This window comes from Alosa alosa, chromosome 6 (genome assembly GCF_017589495.1).
Source record: "Alosa alosa isolate M-15738 ecotype Scorff River chromosome 6, AALO_Geno_1.1, whole genome shotgun sequence".
Classification (NCBI taxonomy): Eukaryota; Metazoa; Chordata; class Actinopteri; order Clupeiformes; family Clupeidae; genus Alosa; species Alosa alosa.
Genome location: NC_063194.1, coordinates 5628379 through 5654413, shown reverse-complemented (window position 1 = coordinate 5654413; position 26035 = coordinate 5628379). Strand labels below are relative to the sequence as shown.

The 26035-nt window shown below is 42.0% G+C and overlaps 2 protein-coding genes across 6 annotated transcripts in view; one reads left to right on the top strand and one right to left on the bottom strand.

Annotated features, from left to right (window-relative positions):
- The first annotated feature begins 3423 nt into the window (after positions 1-3423).
- On the top strand, positions 3424-14884 carry rrn3 (RRN3 homolog, RNA polymerase I transcription factor). The gene is made up of 18 exons (XM_048246946.1): positions 3424-3541; positions 3773-3903; positions 4013-4069; positions 4161-4250; positions 4346-4475; positions 4580-4639; positions 4739-4802; positions 4909-4978; positions 5064-5162; positions 5728-5820; positions 6153-6285; positions 6794-6924; positions 7047-7177; positions 7334-7518; positions 8033-8141; positions 10484-10636; positions 11671-11758; positions 13622-14884. The coding sequence occupies exons 2-18, from the start codon at positions 3808-3810 to the stop codon at positions 13772-13774; spliced, it is 1842 nt and encodes a 613-aa protein (XP_048102903.1). The 5' UTR covers positions 3424-3541; positions 3773-3807; the 3' UTR covers positions 13775-14884.
- Positions 14885-16640: 1756 nt separating this feature from the next.
- si:dkeyp-72e1.9 (syntaxin-binding protein 4) overlaps positions 16641-26035 on the bottom strand; it is a 54879-nt gene continuing 45484 nt past the window's right edge. For 4 of the 5 annotated variants that reach the window (XM_048246960.1, XM_048246962.1, XM_048246959.1 and 1 more), the window contains 7 exons: positions 22176-22241; positions 21717-21905; positions 20600-20716; positions 20184-20233; positions 19851-19981; positions 18703-18757; positions 16641-17993 (listed from right to left, as the gene is read on the bottom strand). In XM_048246960.1, coding sequence (XP_048102917.1) covers positions 17948-17993; positions 18703-18757; positions 19851-19981; positions 20184-20233; positions 20600-20716; positions 21717-21905; positions 22176-22241 — 654 coding nt within the window. In that variant the 3' untranslated portion in view covers positions 16641-17947. The remainder of the gene's footprint in view (positions 17994-18702; positions 18758-19850; positions 19982-20183; positions 20234-20599; positions 20717-21716; positions 21906-22175; positions 22242-26035) is intronic. The other variant, XM_048246961.1, reaches the window with a different exon arrangement.

Genomic DNA, 26035 nt, shown 5'->3' with positions numbered 1-26035 from the left:
AAGCTTGAGGTTGTGCATGAATTTAAATAGGAGTGATCTTTGATTCACAATATGGCTTCAAAAAAAGCAGGTAAAAACAAAAAACAGTGAACAAAGTTTAACCTGTCCTATTTTAGACATATAAGAAACAACTTAAAGGAGAATTCCGGTGTGATATTGACCTAAAGTGTATTGAAACATGATACCGAGTGTGAACGTATGTCTCATAGCCCATCTCGGCCTGTCCCCTGCACTCCAAAATCTGGCGCTAGTTAGCCGATGCTACCAACAGCTTTTTCAATAGTGGTGCTTGACATCGGGCTAACCATGCAAATAAATCACTGTTTTACACCCATTTACGAGGCTCAATGTATCTCCACACTTCATTGGTAGACTTCCGGGGGCCCTGACATTTAAAGCGAGACATTGAGAACTTTGAAAAAGCACTGGTAGTTTACTTACAAGACGATTTATACAGACAGTACCTTCGAAGTTTAGCGTTTGCAGCCATCTTGAATTTAGTCACGATAAGATATTCCAAAAATAATTCAGTGGAAATGCATGGATTCCAGTTTCTTCCAGTAGCAGCAACTGGAATCCATGCATTTCCACTGAATTATTTTTGGAATCTGATCCCTTATCATACCTGTTCATTCTTACTCTTATTCAAGATGGCTGCAAACGCTTAAACTCTGAAGGTAGGTCTGTCTGTATAAATCGTCTTGTAAGTAAACTACCAGTGCTTTTCAAAGTTCTCAATGTCTCGCTTTAAATGTCAGGGCCCCTCGAAGTCTACCAATGAAGTGTGGAGATACATTGAGCCTCGTGAAATGGGTGTAAAACAGTGATTTATTTGCATGGTTAGTCCGATGTCGGGCACCACTATTGAAAAGCTGTTGGTAGCATCGGCTAACTAGCCAGATTTTGGAGTGCAGGGGACAAGCCGAGATGGGCTATGAGACATACGTTCACACTCGGTATCATGTTTCAATACACTTTAGGTCAATATCACACCGGAATTCTCCTTTAACTTTGAAACTTTGTCAGATTATATTTTAATGCAATGATCATGTCACATTTATGACCTAATGAATAACGAGCTGGGAATTGGCTGTAAGACAACCTAAAGCCAATTAAAACATACAAACAAGCTCTTAAAGTTTAAGATAGAAAACCCAAAACATACCACCACCATCAGATTTTGAAAAAACTTGAATTTCTAAGCTGGGAAAACACTGTTAAATTGACTCTGTTCTGGTATTTAAAACATATCCTTGTCTAGCCCCACCTCCACTACAAGATTGATAAAAAGGTAAATCCACACAAGCAAACCAGAGCAGGCTCGAGGGGATTGCTTAGTCCCATTATAGGCGTAGTGCCTTTGGACAAGCTGTATTCTCTTATAGAACAGGAAATTATTACAACAGGAAAGCCCTGCAGTGCATAGTGAACACAGCTGGAAGGATCATTGGTGCTTCACTCCCCTCCCTGAAGGACATTTACACCACCCACCTCACCCATAAAGGCGACCAAAATTGTGAGTGATGCAAGTCACCCCGCTCACAATCTGTTTGATCTACTGCCCTCTGGGAAGAGGTACAGAAGCCCGCCCCGCACTACCAGACTCACCAACAGCTTCATACACCAAGCTGTAAGGATGCTGAACTCTCTCCCTCCTCTCCCCCCTCCACCCTCAGCTACATAACATCCTGGACATTGGACCCACAATGGCCGCCTGCACTACTCCACTTGCACACTTGAACACTTGCACACTTGTACACTTTACAACTTGGTGTTGTTGTCCTGAAAACACAACACTTCTGCTGCTCTTACATAACTTGCACCACTATGCCACTTTCTTTATTACTCAGGTCAAACAGAACTACCCAAGCCTCTTATTGGCCTGACTTTGCACTAGTTTTTTTACTGACTGTCTATGCACAATTTCAACAAAATTTTGCTGCTCTTATTTTTTCATTATTATATGTGACCTCTTATTTACTTATTTACTTACTTTTTTGTTTACTTGAATGTTATGTTTGTCTGTGGACTTAAAATTGGTAAAATATGTCTTGTCTTCACCGTGGGATAGTGAGAAACGTAATTTCGATCTCTTTGTATGTCTGGAACATGTGAAGAAATTGACAATAAAGCTGACTTTGACTTTGACTTTGACTTTGACTTATAGAGTTTCTCAAACCTGGAATACAAAACTGTAATTTCCCAACTATTAGTCGCAGCTTATACATTGATTTTGCAGTTCAGCTCTTCAGCTATGAGGTTAATACACGGGGACAGTTAATATGGTATTAAAGCAACACCAAAGAACTTTTCTACTGTCGCATACACGCTATTTGTTTATGCAGCACCGGCTTTGCAAATAACAATGTCCACAGACAAGGTAGAATATGTTGCATGATTTTATGAAAGTACGATGTATTGCAACATCAGATGCAAGTCAAATTTGTACTTTCTTATGTCTCGTTCCATCGAAACAGCTCCACTACCCGATCTGGCAAACTTACATAGTGTGGTTATAGCCGATAGAGGGCCGCGGAGCGAATGCAGAAGTGCCGTTCACCCTGTTATGAATTGATGAACCACTGAAACAATTTCTTATAAGGTTCTTATAAGGTACAAAAAACTCTTTGGTGTTGCTTTAATATGGTTTTGTTTCTTTTAACTTGCATAAGACACTGTCCTGTGGCTTATACACAATGCGGCTAATACACAGGAAATTACTCTACCAAGCGCAATATGTGAACTGTCAACCCTTACCTTATTTACTGAACACCTAAAAACATGGTTACTGGACAATCAAAACTGCTGTCATAAGTCTGCTTGATTTTTACATTGCTTGTTTGTTTGTTGTTATTGTTAATGTTGTTTTATGTACTTAACATATTCTTATATATTAGGGACCATCAACCATGCCCAAGCTTAAAGAGGGAAATTAGTCACTGGCTATGATCTTATATACACATTAACATTTTTAATTTGTATTAATATATACTGTCCCTATTTTAAATAAATAAATAACAAATGACAAATTACATGCATTATACCAAATATAGACACAATTCAGTAATACAGAGTTCATTGAACCACAACAGGATAAATGGATAAACTAAAGACATTGTCAATCTTTATAAAGAAACTCTTTCAACCAACATTCAGACAATGGATTTTAGGTTAAACCATAGCCTATGTTTAATTAGTATTTGTGGGTCATGTTAAATACAGCTCATCACTCGCTGATCTCTCCAAATTATTAGCAAACTAGTGAGGACACGACACTTGCAGAAGCAGCATAGCAGAGGCCTATAATTGTTTGTGCACTGATGATTTTACCTCTCCACTGCTCTAGATGGCAGGGTACCCTTTTGGTTTCATTGTGGAATCAGATTTAGGCCTACTGTATGCTTTTGTTCTATGGCAGGCTTAGTGACTGACGTGTTTCCTGTTGTGAAAACCTGAGCATGTTGGCACATGTGTTATGCCCGAAATTGTTTAGCTTTTCGTTACATTAAAAGGGTTTTTGTTACGACTCATACCCGTCTTTGTAAGTATAAGTGAAATATGCTACCATAGCGTAGTAGCACAAATAGTAAAATATAGAGATAGCAGGGTTACAAAATCTCAGATGCGATATGCTAGCGTTAGCAAGAAAGCTGCACGTAAACTTACTTCACATGCGTAACAAACTAGTGTGGTTTCTTTGTTTGGTGAAATAAGTATAATTTTATGGTACACTAATGTATATATTATGATCATCTTCATTGTCATTTCATAGAAAGTTAAACTGAGCTGAGGATTCGAGTCAAAACCATGGAAGTAGACGGTCGGGAATTCCTCAACACTCCTCCAATGAAAACAGTGCGCTTCGGCGATTATGTTGCCAACACGTTGGCTAAATTTAAAAAGGTATTGTAAAGTGTAACATTATGGCAGTAACATACATGTGATGTCACAGCTACATCTTGAGAGAATTAGCATTTGTCTCTGGACTCAATGCCATGGTTTTGTATTGCAGGGTGACAAAGGAGATTACGAACTACTCAAGCATCAATTGACAGACCCTGACATAAAAGTAGGTGACGAATTTCAGTAGGCATACACAATTGTGGAATGTGGCAATAACTTTTTTTATATATATACAATTGCTTTCTCTCTCTCACCAGGACGCTCAGATAATAAATTGGCTACAAGAATTCAGGGCGTGTGTCACTCAGTTAAACAAAGACCACGAGCAACTTATCTACGTTGTCTTGGTGAGCGAACCACTGGGATTGAATATTGCATCAGTATACAGAGATGAAACTTATGGAATAGGCCTTTTTAAAACCGTAATTTGTTATGTTTGCAGCGACTTCCTTGGCTGGGACGGAGTCAAGCTGTTGTGGATGAATATCTGTCTTTCCTGAGCAACCTTGTATCTGCCCAAACAGTGTACCTCAGGACTTGTCTCAAAATAGTCGTCTCCAATTTTACGCCTGGTTGGTGGTCACCTCACCTCTTCTTCCGCTTGGTCTTACAGTTTGGGCATGGTATTTCTGACTTTGCACTGGTCTTTTTTGTAACTTCTCTTTTCATTCTGCAGCAAGGGTGCGAATCCGGGAGGGCGATGTGGATATTTCTGATTCAGATGATGATGATGAAAGTGAGTACATCGGTGTGAGTCTGGCATGGAATAAACACGGAATTCAATAGTGCTGTTTGATGCTTAAATTAAAAAACTAATTTTCCCCCCTCATGTCAGACCTCCCTAGGAACTTTGAGCACTGTCATCAAGCCTTGCAAATTATTTCAAGATATGTTCCATCGTAAGTGTTCTTTTGATAAGTCGCTGTTTAATCATGCAAAATTATGTAGTTCATATGTGTTGCTTGAATATGTCGTATTCTCAGTGGTGGACTTTTTTGCCTACAGAACAAGTAGATTCTTGATGCCAATTCTCACTGATCACTTCCCTTTTGTTCAGAAGTCTTCAAGAACTCTTGTAAGTAAGAGGTTGCCATGATTCTGTAATGTTTCTGACAAATTGTTTGACAAGCATCAGACGGAAATTGTTGTGTTGTTTTCAGGAGTGTTACGTTCATAACCTGCTAAGAATCACAGTGTACATCCCAACTCTGCGACGAGATATGCTGGAACTCCTCATCAGTAAAATGCTGACACTGGATGTGAGTTGATCCGTTCTATTTGACTTGTTTTCATATAGCCTTCATATAGCACTGATACTGATGTGCTGTGTTGCCCATTATGTTTGTTAGGGGTACTGTTTGGTAGACTAGTTGCTAGTCCAGTCACTTCCGATGTGCTGTTTCTTGTTCGTAGTTAGTGCAGTATCATTTAGATTTATTGATATAGCAGACACTTTTATCAAAAGTGACTTACATATTATATTATATGTCAATTATATTACAAGGGCCATTGTCCCCAGAGCAACTATGGGTTAAGTGCCTTGCTCAAGGGCACAACAGTGAAAGCCGGGAATTGAACGCACAACTTTTCAGACTACTGCATGCTACCCCAGCTCTTTATTTATTGAGTGTTTATTATTGCGCTTCTCAACCAGAAGGGCACCCCGAGAGTAAATCTTGTTAAGGGTACCTTTTAAGCGTCGTGGTTCTCGGTCTCTTGGAAAGCTGGCAATAAGAAACAAAGTACACGTGACACAAATTGGATGTAAAACATTCCATATACTCAAAATCTAGTGTTTAATGTGGGCATGTCTGTGTGATCTAGGTGAGTGCGTCCCGTGTTGAAATTGAGGACATGGAAGAAAACGCTGAACAGAAGAGCGACGAAGCATCGCAGGACGAGTGCCTGTTTGATATGGTAGGTCCGTGTAGCTCTGCTGTCCTTGGTAGAAAACCCTGCTGCACAGAATGCTAATCACGCAGGGCTTGCACGGGTGAGTCTCTGGCATAAATCTGAGCTCTGACATCACTCTGTCCTTGACTCTGAAGCAGAGCATTTTACATGACTGGAAGCATACTAATGAAAGTGACTGGAATGAGCTTCGACGTGAACCTGACACGTCAGCAGGATTTTTAGAGGAAATCCAAAGCCACCGTATCCGCACTAACACCTGACATAAATCCTAAAAGTCCTACTCCGATTGTGACAAGTCATCCCTGTCCTTGTCTGCCCTCTGCTGCCCTTTGCAGGATGAGGACACAGATTCGGGTCTGGCCCCCACCCCTCCAGACTGCACAGCGATGGCCCACCCTGTGGCAGAGCGCCTGGACACACTGATGGGGGTCCTGCTGGCCTTCATTAAGGACGTGTGCCACCAGAATGGTAAGAGACACAATATGGACTCCACAGTACTGAAGCCACTATGCTCCATGATTTTCACACCCAATTGGCATTTACTATAATATGAACCATTTGAGCACTTTGGAATGGTTTTGCTAATGAAAGGATGGGACTTCAGCCGCGGCCCACTGGTCGGGGTTTGAACTGGCAACCCTCCGGTTACAAGTCCAGAGTGCTAACCAGTGGGCCACGGCTGCCCCATACAACACCCTCAGAACACACAGCAAAGTTGAAAGGGATTCTGGAGGTCCTTCCATCTCCATGCATCAGGTGAGATGGAGCTGGAGGGAGCAAAGCCCTGTTGAATGCCCTGATGGTACCAATGACGAGAGCTAAAAAGGAGGCTTTTTTTTTGGTCTCTTTCAACCCAATTGATACTTTATGGGCAGCGACACACAGTACAGTTACAATTGATCTAGAACAAACACACTGAACTCGGCCCAAAAATATGCTAAAAGTTCCTGCTAAAAACTCTGCTTCCCTGCCGCAGCTGTGCTGGAGCTGGAGAGAACCAAAGCGCTGTACCGGGACCTGCTGGCTGTGTTTGACAAGCTGATTCTGCCCACGCACGCCTCCTGCCACGTGCAGTACTGCGTCTTCTACCTCTGCAGCTTCCGCCTGGTGGGTATTGACCGAGGGCGTAGTTTTACTGTGCGGTTCCTGGTATTTAATTGCTCATTTGTTGGTTTAAATCCTCACCCTATGTTTATTTGTTGTGTGTGTGTGTGTGTTTTGTGTCTCAGGGGCTGGCTGAAGCATTTCTAGACCACCTATGGAAACAGCTGCAGAGCCCATCCCAGCCGTCTGTGTTGAGACAGGCAGCCGCCGGCTACATGGGCAGCTTCCTGGCACGTGCCAAATTCCTGCCCGTACCGTAAGTCGCCAGCCCCTTGTGGCCTTCACTGTGCTGCTCTTGTAAGGAGGTGGCGATAAGGCGAAACTGAACTCTTGAGTTTCTTGTCACTGCTTGAGTTTCTTGTCACTGCTTGAGTTTCTTGTCACTGACCTCCATCTGCTCATCTCTCCTCAGCACGGTGAGAGCGTGTCTGGACCTGCTGGTGCCATGGCTACATCTCTACATCGACAACCAGGACGCAAGCTCGCGCTCCTTCTGTGATGTGACGCTCCACGGGCCCTTCTACGCCGCCTGCCAGGCCATCTTCTACACGCTGGTGTTCAGGCACAGGGCGCTCGTGGAGGGCAACATGAAGAAAGGTGAGACCAGAGTGGAGCCGTGGGTCAGGGTTTCCCCCAGAAAATGTGTTGGTCAAGGTGGTACGGTGGCGGTTGCACTCTTTTACAAGTGCGGAGCATTTATGCTTATTTTCATGCAGGCTGTCAGACTGTTGCCCTGCAGCCTGTTCCACAAGTCTGTCTTGATCTATACACGGAGAGTGAATGTAGTTTTGATTATTTTATACTTTTATACATGTTGCGCTGTTGTGTTGGTTAGCTGGTTTCTGGATAAGCCTTTTAATCTATGCAATACATTAATGTGTTCATGCTCTGGAAAGTTTTCTGTACTTTAATATAAGTTAAGAAGTCAGGAGGTGATGGTACTCTTGGTGTAGTCTATGTAGTATGTGATTACGTTATTCCATTAGGACACCACATTTATGAACCATGTTTATAAAGCTTTGTTCACCTGTTCCTGTATTTGGAAGTGAAGAACTGAGTATAGTTACATTGAATACAGTTGTATTGACTTCAGTATTCTGGGTGCCTTTAGGGCTGGCGTATCTACAGAGCCTGAATCTGGAACGTATCGTCATGTGCCAGTTAAACCCGCTCAAGGTCTGCCTGCCCGCCATCACCAACATGTTCGCTGCCATTACCAGGTACGTGGTGCACAGCATCTCCGTGTCGTCATGGTAACCTTGCCCCCCCCAACAGTCCCAGACACGGAGCCCTCATGTCAGCAACTGGCAACAAGCAAATGCGGATGTTGACTTGTGTGACACCACTGTGTTGCTGACCCACACATGATTGCACTTTTTTGCACTCTGGATTTTCCTCAACATTTCTCAAATCGAAAAAATGATCGCGACAAGATTAAATTAGCTTTAGTTCCTCTTTTGCCTGTTCCCTGACTTCATTGCCGAGCCCACTGGCCATTGTTGTTAGGTTGTGCAATACAAAGTCAGCTGTTAGTGTTAGTTTGTTTTTAGGAGTGTTGTGTGTAGCGAAGTGTCATCTGAGCCTGTTATTATAGAAAAGCATTCTGAAAACGACTATTAATGGGAACTACTATGGGAAAGCTCTAGGGGTTGGGCGATGTCCTCTTAATTGGCATTTGACGATGTGTACAGTAAAACATCGTGATGGAAAATGATGATATTGTCTGGGGGCATGGATTATAGTTACACTAATTACCATATGTCTAGATACATAAATAAATGTATAGAATTCTACATAAAATGACATAACTTAAAGTGCACAGCTAAGAGACATAGGCTACCTCAGTTGTGTGCAAGAACTGCTCCAGTGAAAACCGTGTAAAAGATAAACAGACAACCAATCTGAACATTTGCTTGTGCACCAACCAGTGAAATACATTGGCAGCCTTAGCTGAGCCTAGCAAAAAAAAACCTTAAGACTACTATCGCGGTCACTCATCTAAAATCTTCAGTAAGCTAATCTGTAGGCTACCAACCTCATACGCTACACATCTCATTCCATGTTATTGCCGGGCATGCCGACTAGAGGAGCTGGGGCGTGTGCAGGAATTATTGTTTCGGTACTCACACCCATCTATGGTTTCTTAAAAACACGGTGGAGAAGAACGCATTTGGCGCTTCAGTGCTGTAGCCTCGGAAAAATATTAGAGCTATACGTGACAATCTGCAAGAATTTCCTCTAGTTGTAATAATAATAATTCATTAGGACTATTTTCTGCTAACATATAAAAAAATTAAGTTCAATGTAGGCTACAGTTAGCCTGGAAAATCCAGACCCTGGTAATCTAGAAAGATTACGGGTCTGGCCAAGAACAATGTAATTGCCCAACTCGAGGGGCGGCAACAAGCATGCAGGCAGCCGTGGCCTACTGGTTAGCACTTCGGACCTGTAACCGGAGGGTTGCCGGTTCGAACCCCGACCAGTAGGCATGGCTGAAGTGCCCTTGAGCAAGGCACCTAACCCCTCACTGCTCCCCGAGCGCCGCTGTTGATGCAGGCAGCTCACTGCGCCGGGATTAGTGTGTGCTTCACCTCACTGTGTGCTGTGTGTGTTTCACTAATTCACGGATTGGAATAAATGCAGAGACCAAATTTCCCTCACGGGATCAAAAAGAGTATATATACTTTAAAAATCTCTGACAATTTCATTGTGCTCTCGCGAGAACTCTGGATTTCCAGGGTAGGCTACAGTGCAAGACATGTAAAAAAGACAATAACAATGTCACAATCAGGAATTATTTTCTTGTTTATTATTATTTCTTATTTCTTATTATCTTATGTGTTAGCCTATGTTAAAGCGGGGGTCAATAGAGTTACTGCGTGGGTGGGGGCGTGGCATCACAATGGTTGCTTCCCATCATGATGTCCATCAACCTTCACGATGGATGATGACATCGTCCATCAGCCCAACCCTAGAGCCCAAGTCTTTTTATTGTATTTTCATATACAACAAACAACGGACACATAACCCACCCACCCACCCACATCGCACCACTACTGGAAAAAAAGACAACAAAAAAAAGGGGGGGTATATATCAAAATCACAGCATACAGATTGACATATTATAAAGAAAAAACAAAAAAAAAAAAAAAGGGGGGGGGACGTTCACATTATACAATGTCATTAAAGTCCATCTGTTCAACCAATGTAAGAACAGGTTGACAGATATTACTGAATTTAATGTTATTACCCTGTAAATAATAAAGAATTTGTTTAAGTGTTAAATAGTGCACAACATTGTTAATCCAGTGTTTAAATACAGGTGGAGACTTATCCTTCTATTTTAATAAAATGATGTGTCTGGCCAAGAGAGTTGTAAATGCTATCCTAGCATTTTAGAATGAACCTGTGCTAATTTCTTTTAAACTATAAGATGTAAAATGTAATCTTGTGGACTTACAAGGCTTGAAAGGCTTAGCTTCCTGTCTTCAGGGGTATAGTTATGTGAACCTGTCTGACCAGTCCAAAGCTCCTTATAAAGCTTTGTGTCATCTGTCCACAGGAAGTACCAGCTCGTCTTTTGTTACACCATCATCGAGCGTAACAACCGCAGCACACTGCCTGTCATCCGGAGCTCAGTGGGGGGAAACTCTGTGTCGGCCAACACCAACCCTCTGGACAGCTTCTTCCCCTTTGACCCCTACCTGCTCAAGAGGTACGCTGGGAAGCATGTACTCCTCCTGTAAATCAACCTCAAAGGAACATGGCACCTTTTAGAGAAATTAGCTTATTTGCTGTCTACCCCACAGTTAGACAAAAAGATATATACCCTAACCCTTCTCTTCTGACATGTATGTCATGTATGACCTTCTACCCTTGTGCGCTGATTCAGTGCAGTGTTGTGTGAGAGAGGGAGTGCCTACTGTAGCTGGAGCCGCAAAAGCCATTGTGTGCATCTTAAACTGATGATGCATGGGGCATCTTTTAACAATATCTTAAAGGACAAATCTGGCACAAAATGAACCTAGGGGTTAATAACACACGTGTCGACCGTTCTCTGGGATTTATTTTCATGCTAATCGAATGTGACCAGTTTTATTAGTTTTATAAACCGCTGATTAGCTTATAATGATAGCTAAAGTAAAAAAGAAATCGCTATATCTATACTACTAATATGGCTTAAAATAGCACCACACTCACGGTATAAAATGAGGATAATGAGGGTCCCTACATGTAAACCGAATCATTGAGAACTTTGTAAGTGTACAGACAGTTTATTAAAAAGAGTTTAGAAAGACAGTACCGTTCACGTTTTTGAGCAATGTTGCAGGGCAGTGTCCCTTATTATTGTGGTTCTGGCATGTTTCTATTGATATTGGACTACAATTTCTTTTCTGGAGAACTTTAATCATCAGTAGACAAATCATCAAGATCATCCAATCAGAATAAATGGAACCGGTTATATGGTTGCCCAGCAACATTGTTCAAAAAGTTGCCTTTCAGTGATCTTTTGTATTTATTTTCTAAACAACGTCAAACTTGGCACTACACTGCACCTGCCAAGTTTGAAATCAGTCTGACAAATGATTCGAGAGATATGGGAATAACAGACAAACACACACAGTGACAGACCTTCCAGTCATTAATAGGTAGATATTTCTGTTTGAGTGAGAATGTTTACAGTTCACTGTATAGCTTGTGTGAGAGTTTGGTTTTGCATTGGTTTGACCTTCCTCCCACCGTTCCCAGGTCAGGGAAGCTGATTGAGCCTCTATATCAGGTGTGGGAAGAGCCCTCCGACTGCATGGTGGATGCCCCAAAGAAGGATATCAGAAAAGTAAGTGCAATTTTGAGGTGAAACCTAACTTCAAGTGATTAACCCTCATGTTTCAATTTGACCCCAAGCAACGTTTAACATCATAAAATATATGGTTCACTTTTGCTTCATGTTTCATGACTTTTCCTCAATTGAAGGGTACAACAGAGTTGTACATTGTACAATATTACAGCATGAAATTTGTACAATAATTTGTTTTCAATGTCCTGTACAAATATTTTGTACATTGATGTTCCTTGGGGTCAGTTTGACCCCAGCTGTATGAAACATAGGATACATGAATATTTGACACATTATGGATATTATTATTTGAATAGTATGAGAACATATTGTTATTATCGTTATTACATACACAAGTACATATTACATATAAGTCATTTTGGCAGGACTGTATAAGTCAAAAGTCGAAGCAACAGCAAGCCTTTGGGCTGCTGACACTGGATGGGCAATATTGCCAGCCTGGGTTCCAAGGTTCATAAAGGGGTGGGGGGGGTGGGATTGTTTTGTAGGGCTTTTGATGGTGGTTATTACACTCTTGTTAAGTACCTGTCACAAAAAACTGGGTAACAATATGAATTATAATCATTTTCTGAGGGTTTATTTAGCTGGGGTCAAATTGACCCCAAGGATAAAGAGTGTCGGTAAGATTTGAGGATAACACAAGGGTTAAGCATGAACTGCTGGTTTGGTGGTAATGTCATGTGGATTGTGCAGAAGCATGTTTGAAATCCTTCTGTTAATTCCTCCAAGAGCATTGATTTATAGCAGTCTTAAAGTTTGTCATTAAGTCATGTGGCTTGTGTCTCCTTGTTCATCTCCAGTGACAAATAGTGTGGTTTCATTGACACAACTGCCAACTGCTGTCTTAGCCTGCAGAAAGATTTCTGTTTATGTCAGATGTTTGAGATGTTTTTTCAAAGCTTGCTGCATCTTGTTGACCACACACACACCGACTGTAAGCTGATGTTTCTCTCTACTTCAGTTGCCCCTTGACAAGCACACAAGGACTGTGTACATGCACAGCAATCATCTGACTATTAACTTAGTCAGAATAAGACAATTGTTATTATGGTTGTTTACATGAGTTGTTAATAGAATATTCCTTTCATATTCCTGTTAACATGTACACAGCATAGTTTGATTACAACAGATTAAAGATGGTTGATCAAGGTTCTAAAGGTTCTGTAATTAGCATCCCACATTTCTTTTTGTTCTGCTCCGTAAGTTGTAAGAGGATGTTCTAATGCAATTAAGGTGTATGTTATACATCCTTACGATACACTTCAATAATGCGATAATAATAAGATCGGAATACCCCGCGTCTTGATTCAATTATTGCTTTTTCGAACAATGACCTCATTCGAGTTGAGGCAATCAGAAAATGTTGTTTACATTGCAGCATCTTATTCGGAATATTGTGTTAATTGTAAACTTGTAATGTTAATGTAAACCTAATACTGAATTTTGTGGGTTCAATACCCAGCTTCCACTGTTGTGCCCTTGAGCAAGGCACTTAACCCCAAGTTGCTCCAGGGACAATGTAATCCCTTGTAATATTTGTAATATAGTTGACATAGTTGTCTGCTAAATGAATAAATGTAAATTTACTGTAAACTTACCCACTCTATGGAAAGCAAATAGTATATGGGTAGTACCATAACTAGCACATGGTATTTTCTTATTTAATTAGTAGTCATATTTAATAGTACACAACACATAGAGCAGACAATGATATGAAACGCAGTCTGGAAAGCAAACACATACAGGAGCAGGCTGATTTCTCAGTGTAGTGTCACGCCCCCTAATGGCCCCTGTGTGTAGTGTCACGCCCCCTAATGGCCCCTGTGTGTTTGCTGCTCTCAGGCCTCGGTGGAGGAGGAGGATGACTTCCTGCAAGGCGAGATCCCGCAGATGGACACGGTCATGGGCATGACCCCCGGCTCCTTCGAGGCGCACCTCCGCAGCCCCAGCAGCGTGGGCTCCCCCCCGCTCGCCTTCCTGCAACGGCCCTTCTGAACCATCAGCAGGTGGCGTGATGTGGTCAGCCACCTCTAACACCTGACCCCCTGCACAGCGCTCTTAGACGAGGGCCGCAGCAGTGAAGTTCACTCTCAGCCTAAAGCTTGGATCTTTGTATCACGAAAGCTCAAGTGCATGCACGCACGCATGCATGAATGAATGACTGAATGAATGAATGCGTGTGTGCTTATGAATTTGTGTGTGTGTGTGTTCGACACTAAACCCCTGTGGACGGGTTTTGAATGGAAAGGTTTGATGAAATGGGTCTTTTATGGACATATCTCTGAAGTCCAGTGGCCTGTCTCTGCTTGGACATGGTGGCGATAGAGATGTCTGTGTTTCTCTTCTGTCTGACCAAGGGATAGTTTTACTTCGGACCGTCATGATATTATGATGCTACATGAATGGGGAAATACAGAACTTTACTTTTCAGGACCACATGCCGAGAGTATTCCACAGATCTGGCCTTCAGGAGGAAGGCCTGAAGCTGACCTCTGGCTCCATTTCTAACATACCATGTATATGAATGTTTTACAAATGGGTCTGTAGCTGTCCTCTGCATCTGTGGTCACTACAATCACCTCAAGGACTTACAGGTGTATCTCATGCGGCATGGCAATGGTGGGGATCCAATCATAAGGGCAAAGATTGTGTGCAGTGCTGTTCTTGGAAATCTCAGCATCACTGATGTGGTGACAGGAATCCCTTAAATATGAATAAGGGATCATTTATGAGTAGGAGTCAGGAATCTCTTAAATATGGATACGGGATCATTCATAAGTAGGAGGCAAGGCTGGTTCGTGATCAGCACTGTTACGCTTCACTTCTCAGATGTGTAGACATTTAGAGATGTAAATAATGTTCTGTTGAACCTGATACAGGTATGAATCTGGATTGTTATGTAGCCGAAGTCACATAATGGGTAATGCATTGTTTATAAATTGTTATAAATTCTTTATAGTTTGCTGTTAAGTTTAACAGGATAGTTTATGGAACTTCATTCATTCTGTAGTCCTTGCATCGTTTACACTGTTGTTAACATGACAATTAAAGGGACTTAATTGTTTTAATTATCTTCATAATCAAAACAATATGAAATTAATGATTGATGTTCTTGTCTACTTGTATTTTGTTTTACAAGATATGGAAATTATAAATGTAATATAAAAACAAGTTTGTTGTAAATCCTAGACTTCAAATCCCTGTAACATTGGTTGATATTGAACAGTTATCAGAAACAGATAACAGAAATATTTATTTAGTATGTACTTTTGGATTTACATTCAAATACAAATACTTTGCTGACTAGATTAAGTTGTCCTGAAAAAAATCTCCATGGTGCAATTGTCATGTTCACATTAACTTCTGTCTCTCCTGATTGCAATGTTCTTCTTATTTATCTTAATTTATAGATGCTGTAACAAACGTTGCACTGTTGGAATAACAAGCTCTATTAAAGCTGCAAAGCAGCACTCTCAGACTCGCTCATGTAACTCATGATGAAACTGACACCCAGATGCAATGAGGCAACGTTATGAATGCCTTTGCAGCTGCATGTAGCATCGGTTTATATTAAGCAGTGGCCAGGGCAAGCTGTTGTGTTTAACCAAAGTCCCTTTAGGCAAGTCCCTCCACTCGGCGGCCATATACCAACGTTTTATGGGCACTCATCGGGCACAGTCTTTGGGTCGAACTGCTTGGCAAGGTTATAAGGCTTCACGACACCAATCTTGCTCCAGCGGCGAGATCACGACACATGATTGGCACGATGTCTTCACAACACACCATATGATTGGCTCAATGTATTCACATCACACCACATGATTGGCTCAATGTATTCACATGTCGACGTTTTGCCGAGGAAGGGGTGGGATATGTGTAGACAACGGCCATATTGGCGTGACAAACTAGCCCCATGCATTTCTATGGAGTATTTTCTGAGTGCTGTGTCTCCACATTAGAAAGTCTCTGGTTTAACTGACTGCACACACGAGTGCTCGGCATGTGTTTGCATGGAATAGTGCACAGCTAGAGAGGCTGAGCCCTCCCACCCCCTCACCTTGAAAATAGCGACCCACCGCTACAACTCACCAAAGAAAATGCACAGTGCACACAACTATTAAGAGAACTCCCACTAGTCTCCACACACACAAGCAATTTATGGAGTTTCACTTGTCAGCCCTTTAGAAATGCCCTGCTCTTGGAAGAGGAGTTTGCATGTTCGCAGAGACAACTTTTCTGCACTAACAACCTTTTTTACATGAACATCTACAGAAGTCAGGAACATGAATATTTTTACAGAAATTTTGTCTTATCGTGATGTAATATATTTTATATTGCCTTATTGCGCAATTCGTTGGATTACAGTAGGGCAAGTTTTAGTGACAATAATGCGAGCTTGAAACAGTAAACAGTAGGCCCCACGTTTTTATTTTCCACCACAGCAGGGTGTAGCCCCTGTCGCATGTGCCTCTCCACTCAGACAGACGGGGGATTTGGAGATGATGGGTGGCAAATCCTCAGCTCCAGTGGGTGCCAGTGTTCACCTCTGCGGTGCCAAGCATGTAATCATACTGCTGACACGGAATATGGCAACGCTGGGATGTGCCCTTGCTTTGCAGGGCAGAGTTCTGACTGCAAAAATCAGATCTGCAGAGCGATATTAAACTGTAATAAATTCTTAAGATATTATATGGCAGTCACAGGGGGTTGTATGAGTTTTTGATGACAATTGTTTACATTTCTAGAGAGGATACTAGTATAGTATAAAGATCTGACTATCTGACTGTGTCTTTGTAAACCATGAATGATTTAATATGTAGTGTTCCTATATACGGCACACATAAATGCCCAGAAACAACCCTGAAACTGCTTGTTCGTGCTTTAATAAAAACAATACAAGAAAAGATATTTAGGCCACACATATGATGCAAACTAATCAAACTTACAGGACTACATATCAGCAGTTTTTAAAGCATGTGCAGTTATTAATATAAACAGAATAAATCTTACACAAAATGTTTTATGGTTATGATAAAAGCTCCACTGATGTCTTTATGATATTTCAACGTGATACAGAATATTTTACACCGTCTTATTTATTGACATTTCTATGAACCCAGACTAGTATTCTAGTAACTGTTGGTAAGGAATACAGGTTGATATTTCAAACCATGCACACTTGTTGTAAATATATATGTTTATATATAATATGTACCAGTGGACATGGCATTTGTAAATGTACCACTGTCTGACCTTAAAGGATGAGTTCTTCACATCATGACAACCAAAATCCTCTCCAAGAACATTGTGTTAACAAGTGCTGTATTCACAAATGACCAGAGGGACTGCAGTGACACCGGCACACACACATACACACACACACTCACCTCTAATGATACCAAGTTGACACTCAGAAATACTAGTACGTTTTTCCTCTTAGATGTGTTCACAGAAGCACCAGTGTTATGTAACTGCAACTGTGAAGCAGAATGGAGTTCCACATAGACATGGAAAGTGACATCAAGAAGAGGGGGTGGTGTTCTTGAAAGGCAAGATTTACAAAGTTTATAACTAGCAACTGCATAGAGTAAGCCAATCATTTGCCAGGCAAGTCTAAAGCTTCTCTTCATAAAAGCGTGGACTCAAAATACAAAATATTTATAATGTCAGAGCACTTCTTAGAACAAATACAAATATGCATCATATCAAATGATGAGATGTGTGTGGTCTGGGTAATTAAAATGAGTGCCCTTTGAAGACTTCTGTACATAAGAACTTCTTGGCTATTTATTTCCTATGATGCTGTTGCACCATGGGACATGTAGTCCTTGAGGTGACCTTGGGCTGTCTGACTTTTCATTCAATAACAAGTAATCATTCTCCATCTGCATTCTCACTAGAGTGCAAAAGCACTCTGCCTGCATGGTAACAAGGTACATTGAATACTTACAAGATACAGTTGTATTAGAAAAAAAAAACATTTTTCCTCTATATAGCTTTCAATCAATCGGTAATGCAATCCAGAAAAAAAATAAAGCTTTCAACTAGTTAACATCAACAAGACTTACAAAGCTTCACAGTCTTTGCCTCTACAGTTCTGTCTCTGGTCAGTCAATGCCATATCCTCTGAGTCCACTGATCTAAGTGATCTGCTTTGTATCCAGTCATCTAGAGACACTGCTTGTCAGGAGGTGGCGGCCACAGAGTTGGTTGTCTGTGGGAGAACAGAGTGAGACATGATCAATTAATAAACATGAATAAATCCTACTCAAGAGGGAGTAATTACAGTCATTTAATTAGTCAATCGATTGAGTCACTGAATTAAATGAGTTTTCCCAGGGCAATTGTTTTTAGATTGTAAGTGTTTGAAGATACAACTGCATTTAAGAATAGTAAAACAGTAAAAGTACAAAAGACAGTCAAAATCCCTAAGGGTTCCAAAACTGCTGCATCATTCTGACACCTGCTGAGCTTCTATTTTGCTTCCTTCTCAAATTTCAACAGCAAAGCTTAAGCCATAGTGCTCTCTGACAATGGATTTCACAGCGGATGTCACCCTCTCAAGTGCAGCTCACATTTTCTCACTCTCTTTCCCTCTCCCTCCCTCTCTCTTTACCACTCTCTCTCTCTCTGTTTTTCTACCACTCCCTTACTTACTTTCTTTCTCCCTTTCTCATTCTTTCCACCTCTCCCTCTTTCTTTCTCACTCTCTCTCTCACACACACACGCACACACACACACGCACACACACACACACACACACACACACACACACACACACACACACACACACACACACACACACACTGCTGCAGGGGTGAGGAGACAGATACAGAGAGATGCTGACAGGTTGGTTTTCTGGTGCCTCCGGCCGGCCACAGGGACACCAGCGTCCTCTGCCAGCGTTTGTGGTGGACACTCACTCTGCACAGCGCTCCTTTCCTGCCTCCTCAGCGTCGCTCCGCACCTCCGCGCCGCCTGAGTGGCAAGACCAGACAAGGGGAGAAAAACAGACACACGATGTGAAGTGTGTTTCAGTTCACGTTCCTGCACACACTACCATCTGTGCTTGTTGAATAAGCCAGGCTGCAGAGACTCTGAAAAAAGCTGGCTACTGGTAGCAAAACACATCCACACAGGGGTATACATTTGCATGTGTAAACAGAAACGTGTGACCTGTGTCAGAAGGTCAAGAGACATATTGTAGATTCATGCATGGGTTGTCTCATAAATTTCAAACACACACACACACACACACACACACACACACACACACACACACACACACACACATAAATACACACACACGCTAAACTGAGACTGCATCATCTTTGCATATGGCCACAGATAAGAAGATTGCATAATCTTGGCATAATATGTTCCAATCACACATTCGAAACCAGACAGATTTGTACCCCATCCATCACCATAGCGGCGGACCAGAGCACCTCATACACAATCACGGCAGGGGCTCTTTAATCTCCTCATCTAACTGGTATCTTCTGGCAAGATTACCGTCGTCTAGCGCTCTCATTACACGTCTCTCAGTTTGCTTTATCTTTCCTCTCATCTGTTGCTGTTACTTCCTTTCTTGAACGCAGAGCTTTATTTAGCAGTATTTATTCATCAGTAACGTCCTACATTTGGCATGTATTCGTATCAACAAAGTATCACCGTTAGCCTGAAATCCACAGAACAGACAATTTACATGAGTATCTCTAGATACAAGGTTGGCAGTTATCCACCATCCTATCCTAACAATGCACCTTTTATGAAGCTCACACTGTTGTTTACTATGTGCTATGTCCCTGTATAGTTCATCTCTCTTCAGTAGAGGCACCCAATCAAACTATTGCTATTCACAGACCTAGACATGTATAATGAAGGTCGCAAGAGGATCAATTAACATTCAATCTTAAAAACATGTAGGTCGCATTCAGACTGGACACCTACACACTAAATAACCACTCAATAAACGGGTTTAAAGGTCTGTCTGAAAGGGGTGCAATGCATTCATCTGATTGAACATCCCACACACACACACACACACACATACACACACATCCCTCACCTGGGGTCTCCACACACAGGGAGCACACACCGTCCACCAGCTCCTTGGCTTCCGCTGCCAGCTGGCACGCCTGGTCTGGGATGGGCGACGGTGTGTCTGGGCTATCAGCGGCCTGGGACGACCGAGGGCTCCTAGGGGGTGGACAGAAACGCATCAGCACAGGATCTGATTTTACATGTTACTTGCTTTTACTGTAAAGTGAGGCAGCATGAAGAGTGAAGTTTGACTTCAGCGAAGTATTTACCCCAAAGTGCTGCATTAACACAACAGTATTGTTTCAATTTTATTGAAAAATACTAACAGTCTGGGTCAAAAACACCCCCTTCTACTTACCCATTTTCCATCCCGAATAATGTTGTGGTGGAGAGAACTTTATGTACATTCTGTGGAGAGGAAAAAAGCATGCAGACACTAAGTTCAAATGCCTTTATCAGCCTTTCAGTTTTCAAGTCTTTTGTATGGCATGACTGAGGAGATGGACTCTTGCTCTGCTCTCCTCAGCCGCTAGGTGGCAGTGCAGCACAGGAACAACAGTGTGGCTGTCACCCACAGGCACCTGACATGTCAGCTCCAAACTGATAATTTCAACCAACTATCAGGCAAATATTCAAACTTTATTTATCATGGGCTTCATAGCTGTGTATATAACTTTAACCATTACATTACTCAACAGTATAAATAGTTGGCCTTCCTTTGGTGTTCAGCTGTAATTCTATTGAGTTCAGTCAGATGTGAGGGGGATGGGGTACCTGAGCGAACCCCAGCAGTTTCTTGTTGGAGATCTCCAGGTGTTTACGTGTCAGCTCGGACTTCCTCAGCTGGTTGTCGATGGCTGAAAGCTTCCTATTGAGCTCCATCACGTCCTCCTAACACAGAGCACACATGGAGTTCAGCCCTGTGCACATAACTATAGGAACGTCACCTATTACCAACCGTCCCGTATTTCCAACCTCTTATGTGTATGTGTCACTTAATATTAATTTCTATACAAACCAAGACGGCCAATTTCTAAAGAAACGCAAGCACCCACACCATAAGTGTATCTAAATTAGCTATGTACCAAAAATTACATATTACTTGGACTCAAAGAGCTGTAAACAGTCTTGTAAGGCTGCATGTACAAAATACGCTTGGAGCTCCAGTGGAATTTTGATTTGCAACGAGAATTCTCGGTCTAACCGTTGATGTGCCGTGAGAAAGGTTGGAAATAGGCACCCACCAGCCCAGCACTAAACTCCGAGCGTGGTAAACAAAATCGGATATTTCAGGCAGTAAAAGCCCCGGTAAGAACCAAACTAGATTTTGTTCAAATCTACCGGTACACACCTATTGCTACTGAAAAATGTAAGGTTAATTTATCAAATATTATTTTGAAGTATTAAAAAACTTCGAACAAAACTTCGAACAAAAGGGTTAGTAATTAGTGGTTTTACGATACTTCCTGACCACAGAACCAACAAGCTATTTTTCAGTTTTCTTCCTTTAAGTTCGCCTCCTTAGAATTCTTCCTATGACTTCCTACAACGTATGACTTCCTTCCTATCCTAGACTTCCTTCCTATCCTAGACTCTTCACTTCATGTTTCCAAAGAGTATGTAAATATGTGTGTGTGACACATTAGACTTTGGCAGTCATTCAAGTTAGGGTCCTATGACTAGACTCAGGCTTCCTCAGATGAGGAAGTCTGAGGAAGGGCTTGTCCCGAAACGTCATGGATTAAAAGAATATATTTGCTTTGGAGCGATTGGTGTGTGGACTTTTCTTCACAGTTACTCCCTATGACTGTAACCTTGGACATGAAACACTTCCATCACAGAGCCAGTCTCTTGACGTTTGGAGCTGGACTGTTGGTGAGGCATCCTGTACCTTTGTGGCCTCGAGGCCCCGCTGCTTTTGGCCGGCCAGCTGGTTTTTGAGGTCTTTGATCTCGGCCTCCAGCAGCTGGATCACCTCCTCGTAGTCCTGCTCGGCGCTGTTGGACTGCCGCGGGCCCGCCTCGGCCACCTGCAACTTCGCCTTCAGACTCTTATTCTCCTCCACCGACGCTGTGGCCTTCTGAATACACACACACGCACACACACACACACACACACACACACACACAAACATCACAGACAGACAGCGAAAAAAGGATATGGGTCATCATATCATACAGCCTGCTGTGGCATTTCTCTTTCCCATGTCTCCCTAGTTACACTAAAGAACATGCAATGGAACATGTACATGTATATGTGTTCTCTTGGTCTCTCTGATACAGCTCATCTTCTTGCTTTTATAGGATTCTGTTCACCATGCTGTCCCCCAACCATGTCTTGTGACACTTACCTCTGTCGTCTTCTGAACTTCCTCTTCCAGCACTTTCTTACTCTGTTCCTTGTCCTTCAGGAGCACCTAGGAGAACGATAGCATTTTATTCTCAAACACACACCCATGGAACCTCACACCAAATCAATGGGATATCCGCCAACAACCTGAGGAGGGGTAAATTGTGGTTAATGTATGATGCATTGGCCTCGCATAGTAATGCTTCATCAACTAGATGTACCGCATAGCGGTACAAAATATGACCGCCGCTCAGTCCTGTACATCCATTCCGCGAAAATAAATCACACTTCAATTTGTCTCCATATTTTACTCCATCCCCCACTCTTGAAACTTTTGTGTATGCTTGTTTGGCATGCCTGAGTGTGTGTGTGTGCGGCTGCACAGAAAGTAGCCTACTGGTGCTGAAAAGGTGAATAGATTGTAGAATAGCCAAAGAAGATGTAGCATTGTTATAAAACCTTTAAAATCTCTAAACAATCACAAGTAGGGCAGTTCATCACAGTTCATCCATTGCAACTGGATTGATGAAAGGTCACTTACACCTGTAGGCTACATTGTATTTGGGAAAAGCAAAAGGTATCAGCATAATGTTATTTATTTATTTTTTATGTATTTATAAACAAAAACATCTCTGTCCGTTCCATGCCGTTTTCAACAGCTATCAAAAAGAAAGGTCATTTTTGGATGGATGGATTATTTGTGAATGTCGCTAGACTGTTCATACACATTTTAACGGGCCAAAGTTGAAGAGCTTCTGTCCGTTATTGTTCGTGCAAATATAGGCTGATTCATGTTCCCTTGCATTTTGTAACTGAGGTCCATGGCTAGTCTGGCTTTCATCAGACCAAGCTCAATCTTTTAAGAAATCAAAAAATAAATAGCGGGCAGATCAGGCTGGGTTCACCCAGCCTAGTCCATAGGCACCCGATTTTGTTTAATTTTCAGATTGAGATATACACGCTCTGGCTATTCTAAATGCAAAAATGCATTAGGGAGTTATGACAAAACTGTAACTAACAAACTAGATCCTAATAGAAAGCTGTTAGCTTCCCTAAGCTACAGGTAGGATTATAAGGTAGGCCTATTTACAACATAAATTGTCAATAGGCTATGCTGGCTTGACACAAATAAAATCTCCTTTGGAAACCAATGGCTTACTTAATTTACAGTATCAAGCGGACTTAAACTGCCATATCGGGCGAAAAGTTGTAATAACATTCACGCAGCACCATGAGTCAAGGAAAGCGGGAATGAAGTAGCCACTTCTAAATGGGACCCACTACACAGTAGCTTAAGGTGTGTTGCTAAAAGCAGCCATAATGAAATGAAGGTGTCATTGTTTGGATACTTCACACACACGTGCTTTTAATTTCACAGACTACAACTACCAAGCTGGAATCAAAGCAAATCGATTCCCCTCTCACACCCTGCACGCACTTCAAAACAAAATAAACAGGCGCCTCAGTCTCACGCATGTATAGGCAAAACTGTATCAGACCCGGTGTAACGTTGGTAAATCTTCCATTGCACAGAATGATTTTGTAGCACGTGCAATAAATGACAGTCGAAAGATACAAACAGTGCTGCTTTCAATTTGTTTGGTATAACCGAGATTTGTAGTTTTCTACAAATGCAATCAATCAAATGGGCCTCCATCACTCAACCAACGCTTAACGGTAACATTACCTAGGTCCTTATTGATATCACAAGATTAACGCATTACCTGCAGTAAAACCAAGCATGTCCGATAAACATCCTCAGATTTATTTAGGCTTCAAGAAGAAATGGGAATTACACTTCATGTGAACATCGTCCTGTCCTTATTAGATGTTCGCTGTGGTAAATTACAGTCCTTGTAGGAAGTGTCTATTGTTTTTCCCCAACCCACTTTTAACTTCCAACAAAATTACGTCTCACTGCAACGATCATGCCATCTAGTGGACAAGCGACTACTTATCGCCAATACTGAAAATGCAGCCATGATGATGATGATGAATATTTATTTTGGCTTTCTTTTGATCCTACTGAATTTGTAATTATGTATCGGCCGTTCTAATACCGATAGTATGTGGGTGCCTGTGTGTGTGCATGTTTATATGTGTGCACCACCATTTACAGGCCAATGAGTGTACAGTCACTAAATGTACACATAACCTAATTTTTAGACCCCCATGGATGAAATTCTACGAAACTTGGCATACCCCCAGACCCCAGAGAATGCCAGGTCAATCATACACATACAATTTGGTGCAGTTCTGAACATCTTAACTGAAGATAGGGCGATTAAAGCAGAATAATATTGCATTTTCATTTTTACCGGGGTGGGTGGGGGTTGGGTGCAAATCACAAATGAGTGATTATGAGCCAGGTTGATGTGGGCCCTTGAGACCAACATACCATAAAAGATTCACAGAGAACTGTGTCTGCCCTACCCTCCTTTCGGGGGGTCCAGTCCAGCGGGGGCTGCAGATCAAAACGAAAAATGACGGTTCCATGCTATCCATGTGGGGTACATGCCCACCAAGTTTTGTGTACCCGGTCTTTCAGTGTCCGGGAATCCTTGTTGGTACGTCACTAAATGTACACATAAATTATTTTATTGTAAGGCCCCCCATGACCGAAAGTACACAAAACTTGGCATGCATTCGGAGGGTGTCATAATGATTCTACACTTTTAATTTCGTGCAGTTTTGACCTTGTCAGCCAGAGATATTGTGATGAAAACACCTAATTTTTGCTTTTTAATTTTTTTAACTAGGTGGCGCTATACATGAAATAAGTGGTAATGGGATGGGTTGACATGCCCCTTAAGACCAACATAAAAAAAGGTGGACCTCCTAGGCCCTACGGTTCTCGAGATATTCACAGAAAACTGTCTCCGGCCACCTACAGGCCAGTTGGTGTATAGTAACATAAATTAATTTATTGTGTGGCCCCCCATGAACGGAATTCCACAAAACTTGGCGTGCATACAGAGGGTGTCATAATGATCCTACACTTCCAATTTCGTGCAGTTTTGACTATGTTAGGTCACAAATACCTTCAATTACACCACCTCATTTTTACTTTTTTGTGTTTAACTAGGTGGCGCTATACATGAAATGAGTGGTTATGGAATGGGTTGACATGGCCCCTTGAGATCAACATACAAAAAAAAAATGGTCCTCCTAAACCCTACGGTTTTCGAGATATTCACAGAAAACTGTGTCTGCCTACCCTCCTTTCGGGGGTCCAATTCAGCGGGGGGGCTACAGATCAAAACGAAAAACGATGGTTCCATGCTATCCATGTGGGGTTACATGTCCACCAAGTTTCGTGTACCCCGGTCTTTCAGTGTCCCGGGAATCATTGACGGAAATCAATGCGCGGCGGTCATAATAATAAAAGGCCCTGGTTAAACAGAACTAGATCAGGGTGGTCTGAAATGCATTGCAGGGAATATGCAACCAACTCCTGTTCCAGTCTTAAGTAGTGTATGAACATGTAGTGAAGTAGTAATTAATAGGGAAGAGCGGACATGCTGAATCAGTGCAGGGGTATCAGTATCAGAAGACGCAGAGGTAAAGGGAAGTGGCAGCATACGCCACCAAACTGGAGGAAGTAGGAGATGAAATAACACCAATCAGGACGGAGACCTTCCATGTGACATCATCTAGGGTTCCCTTCCCACCTCCATTTCATCTTCTAGTGGATCAGTAGGATGGACAAATCCCAAATATTAGAGCCATGGGGGGGAATATTTATAACGTTACAGGCGTTTGGACAGAGAGGGGGGTCAATGAGAGAATACTGGTTGAATTGACACAGAATAGTCTGAGGTGACAGATTGTGGCGCCACCGTAGGGAAGTGCTTGAGTCCA

Coding starts and splice junctions, on each gene's coding strand:
- rrn3 (XM_048246946.1), top strand. CDS start 3,808: ATGGAAGTAGACGGTCGGGAATTCCTCAACACTCCTCCAATGAAAACA. Junction 3,904..4,012: donor CGTTGGCTAAATTTAAAAAG/GTATTGTAAAGT, acceptor TTTGTATTGCAG/GGTGACAAAGGAGATTACGA. Junction 4,070..4,160: donor TGACAGACCCTGACATAAAA/GTAGGTGACGAA, acceptor CTCTCTCACCAG/GACGCTCAGATAATAAATTG.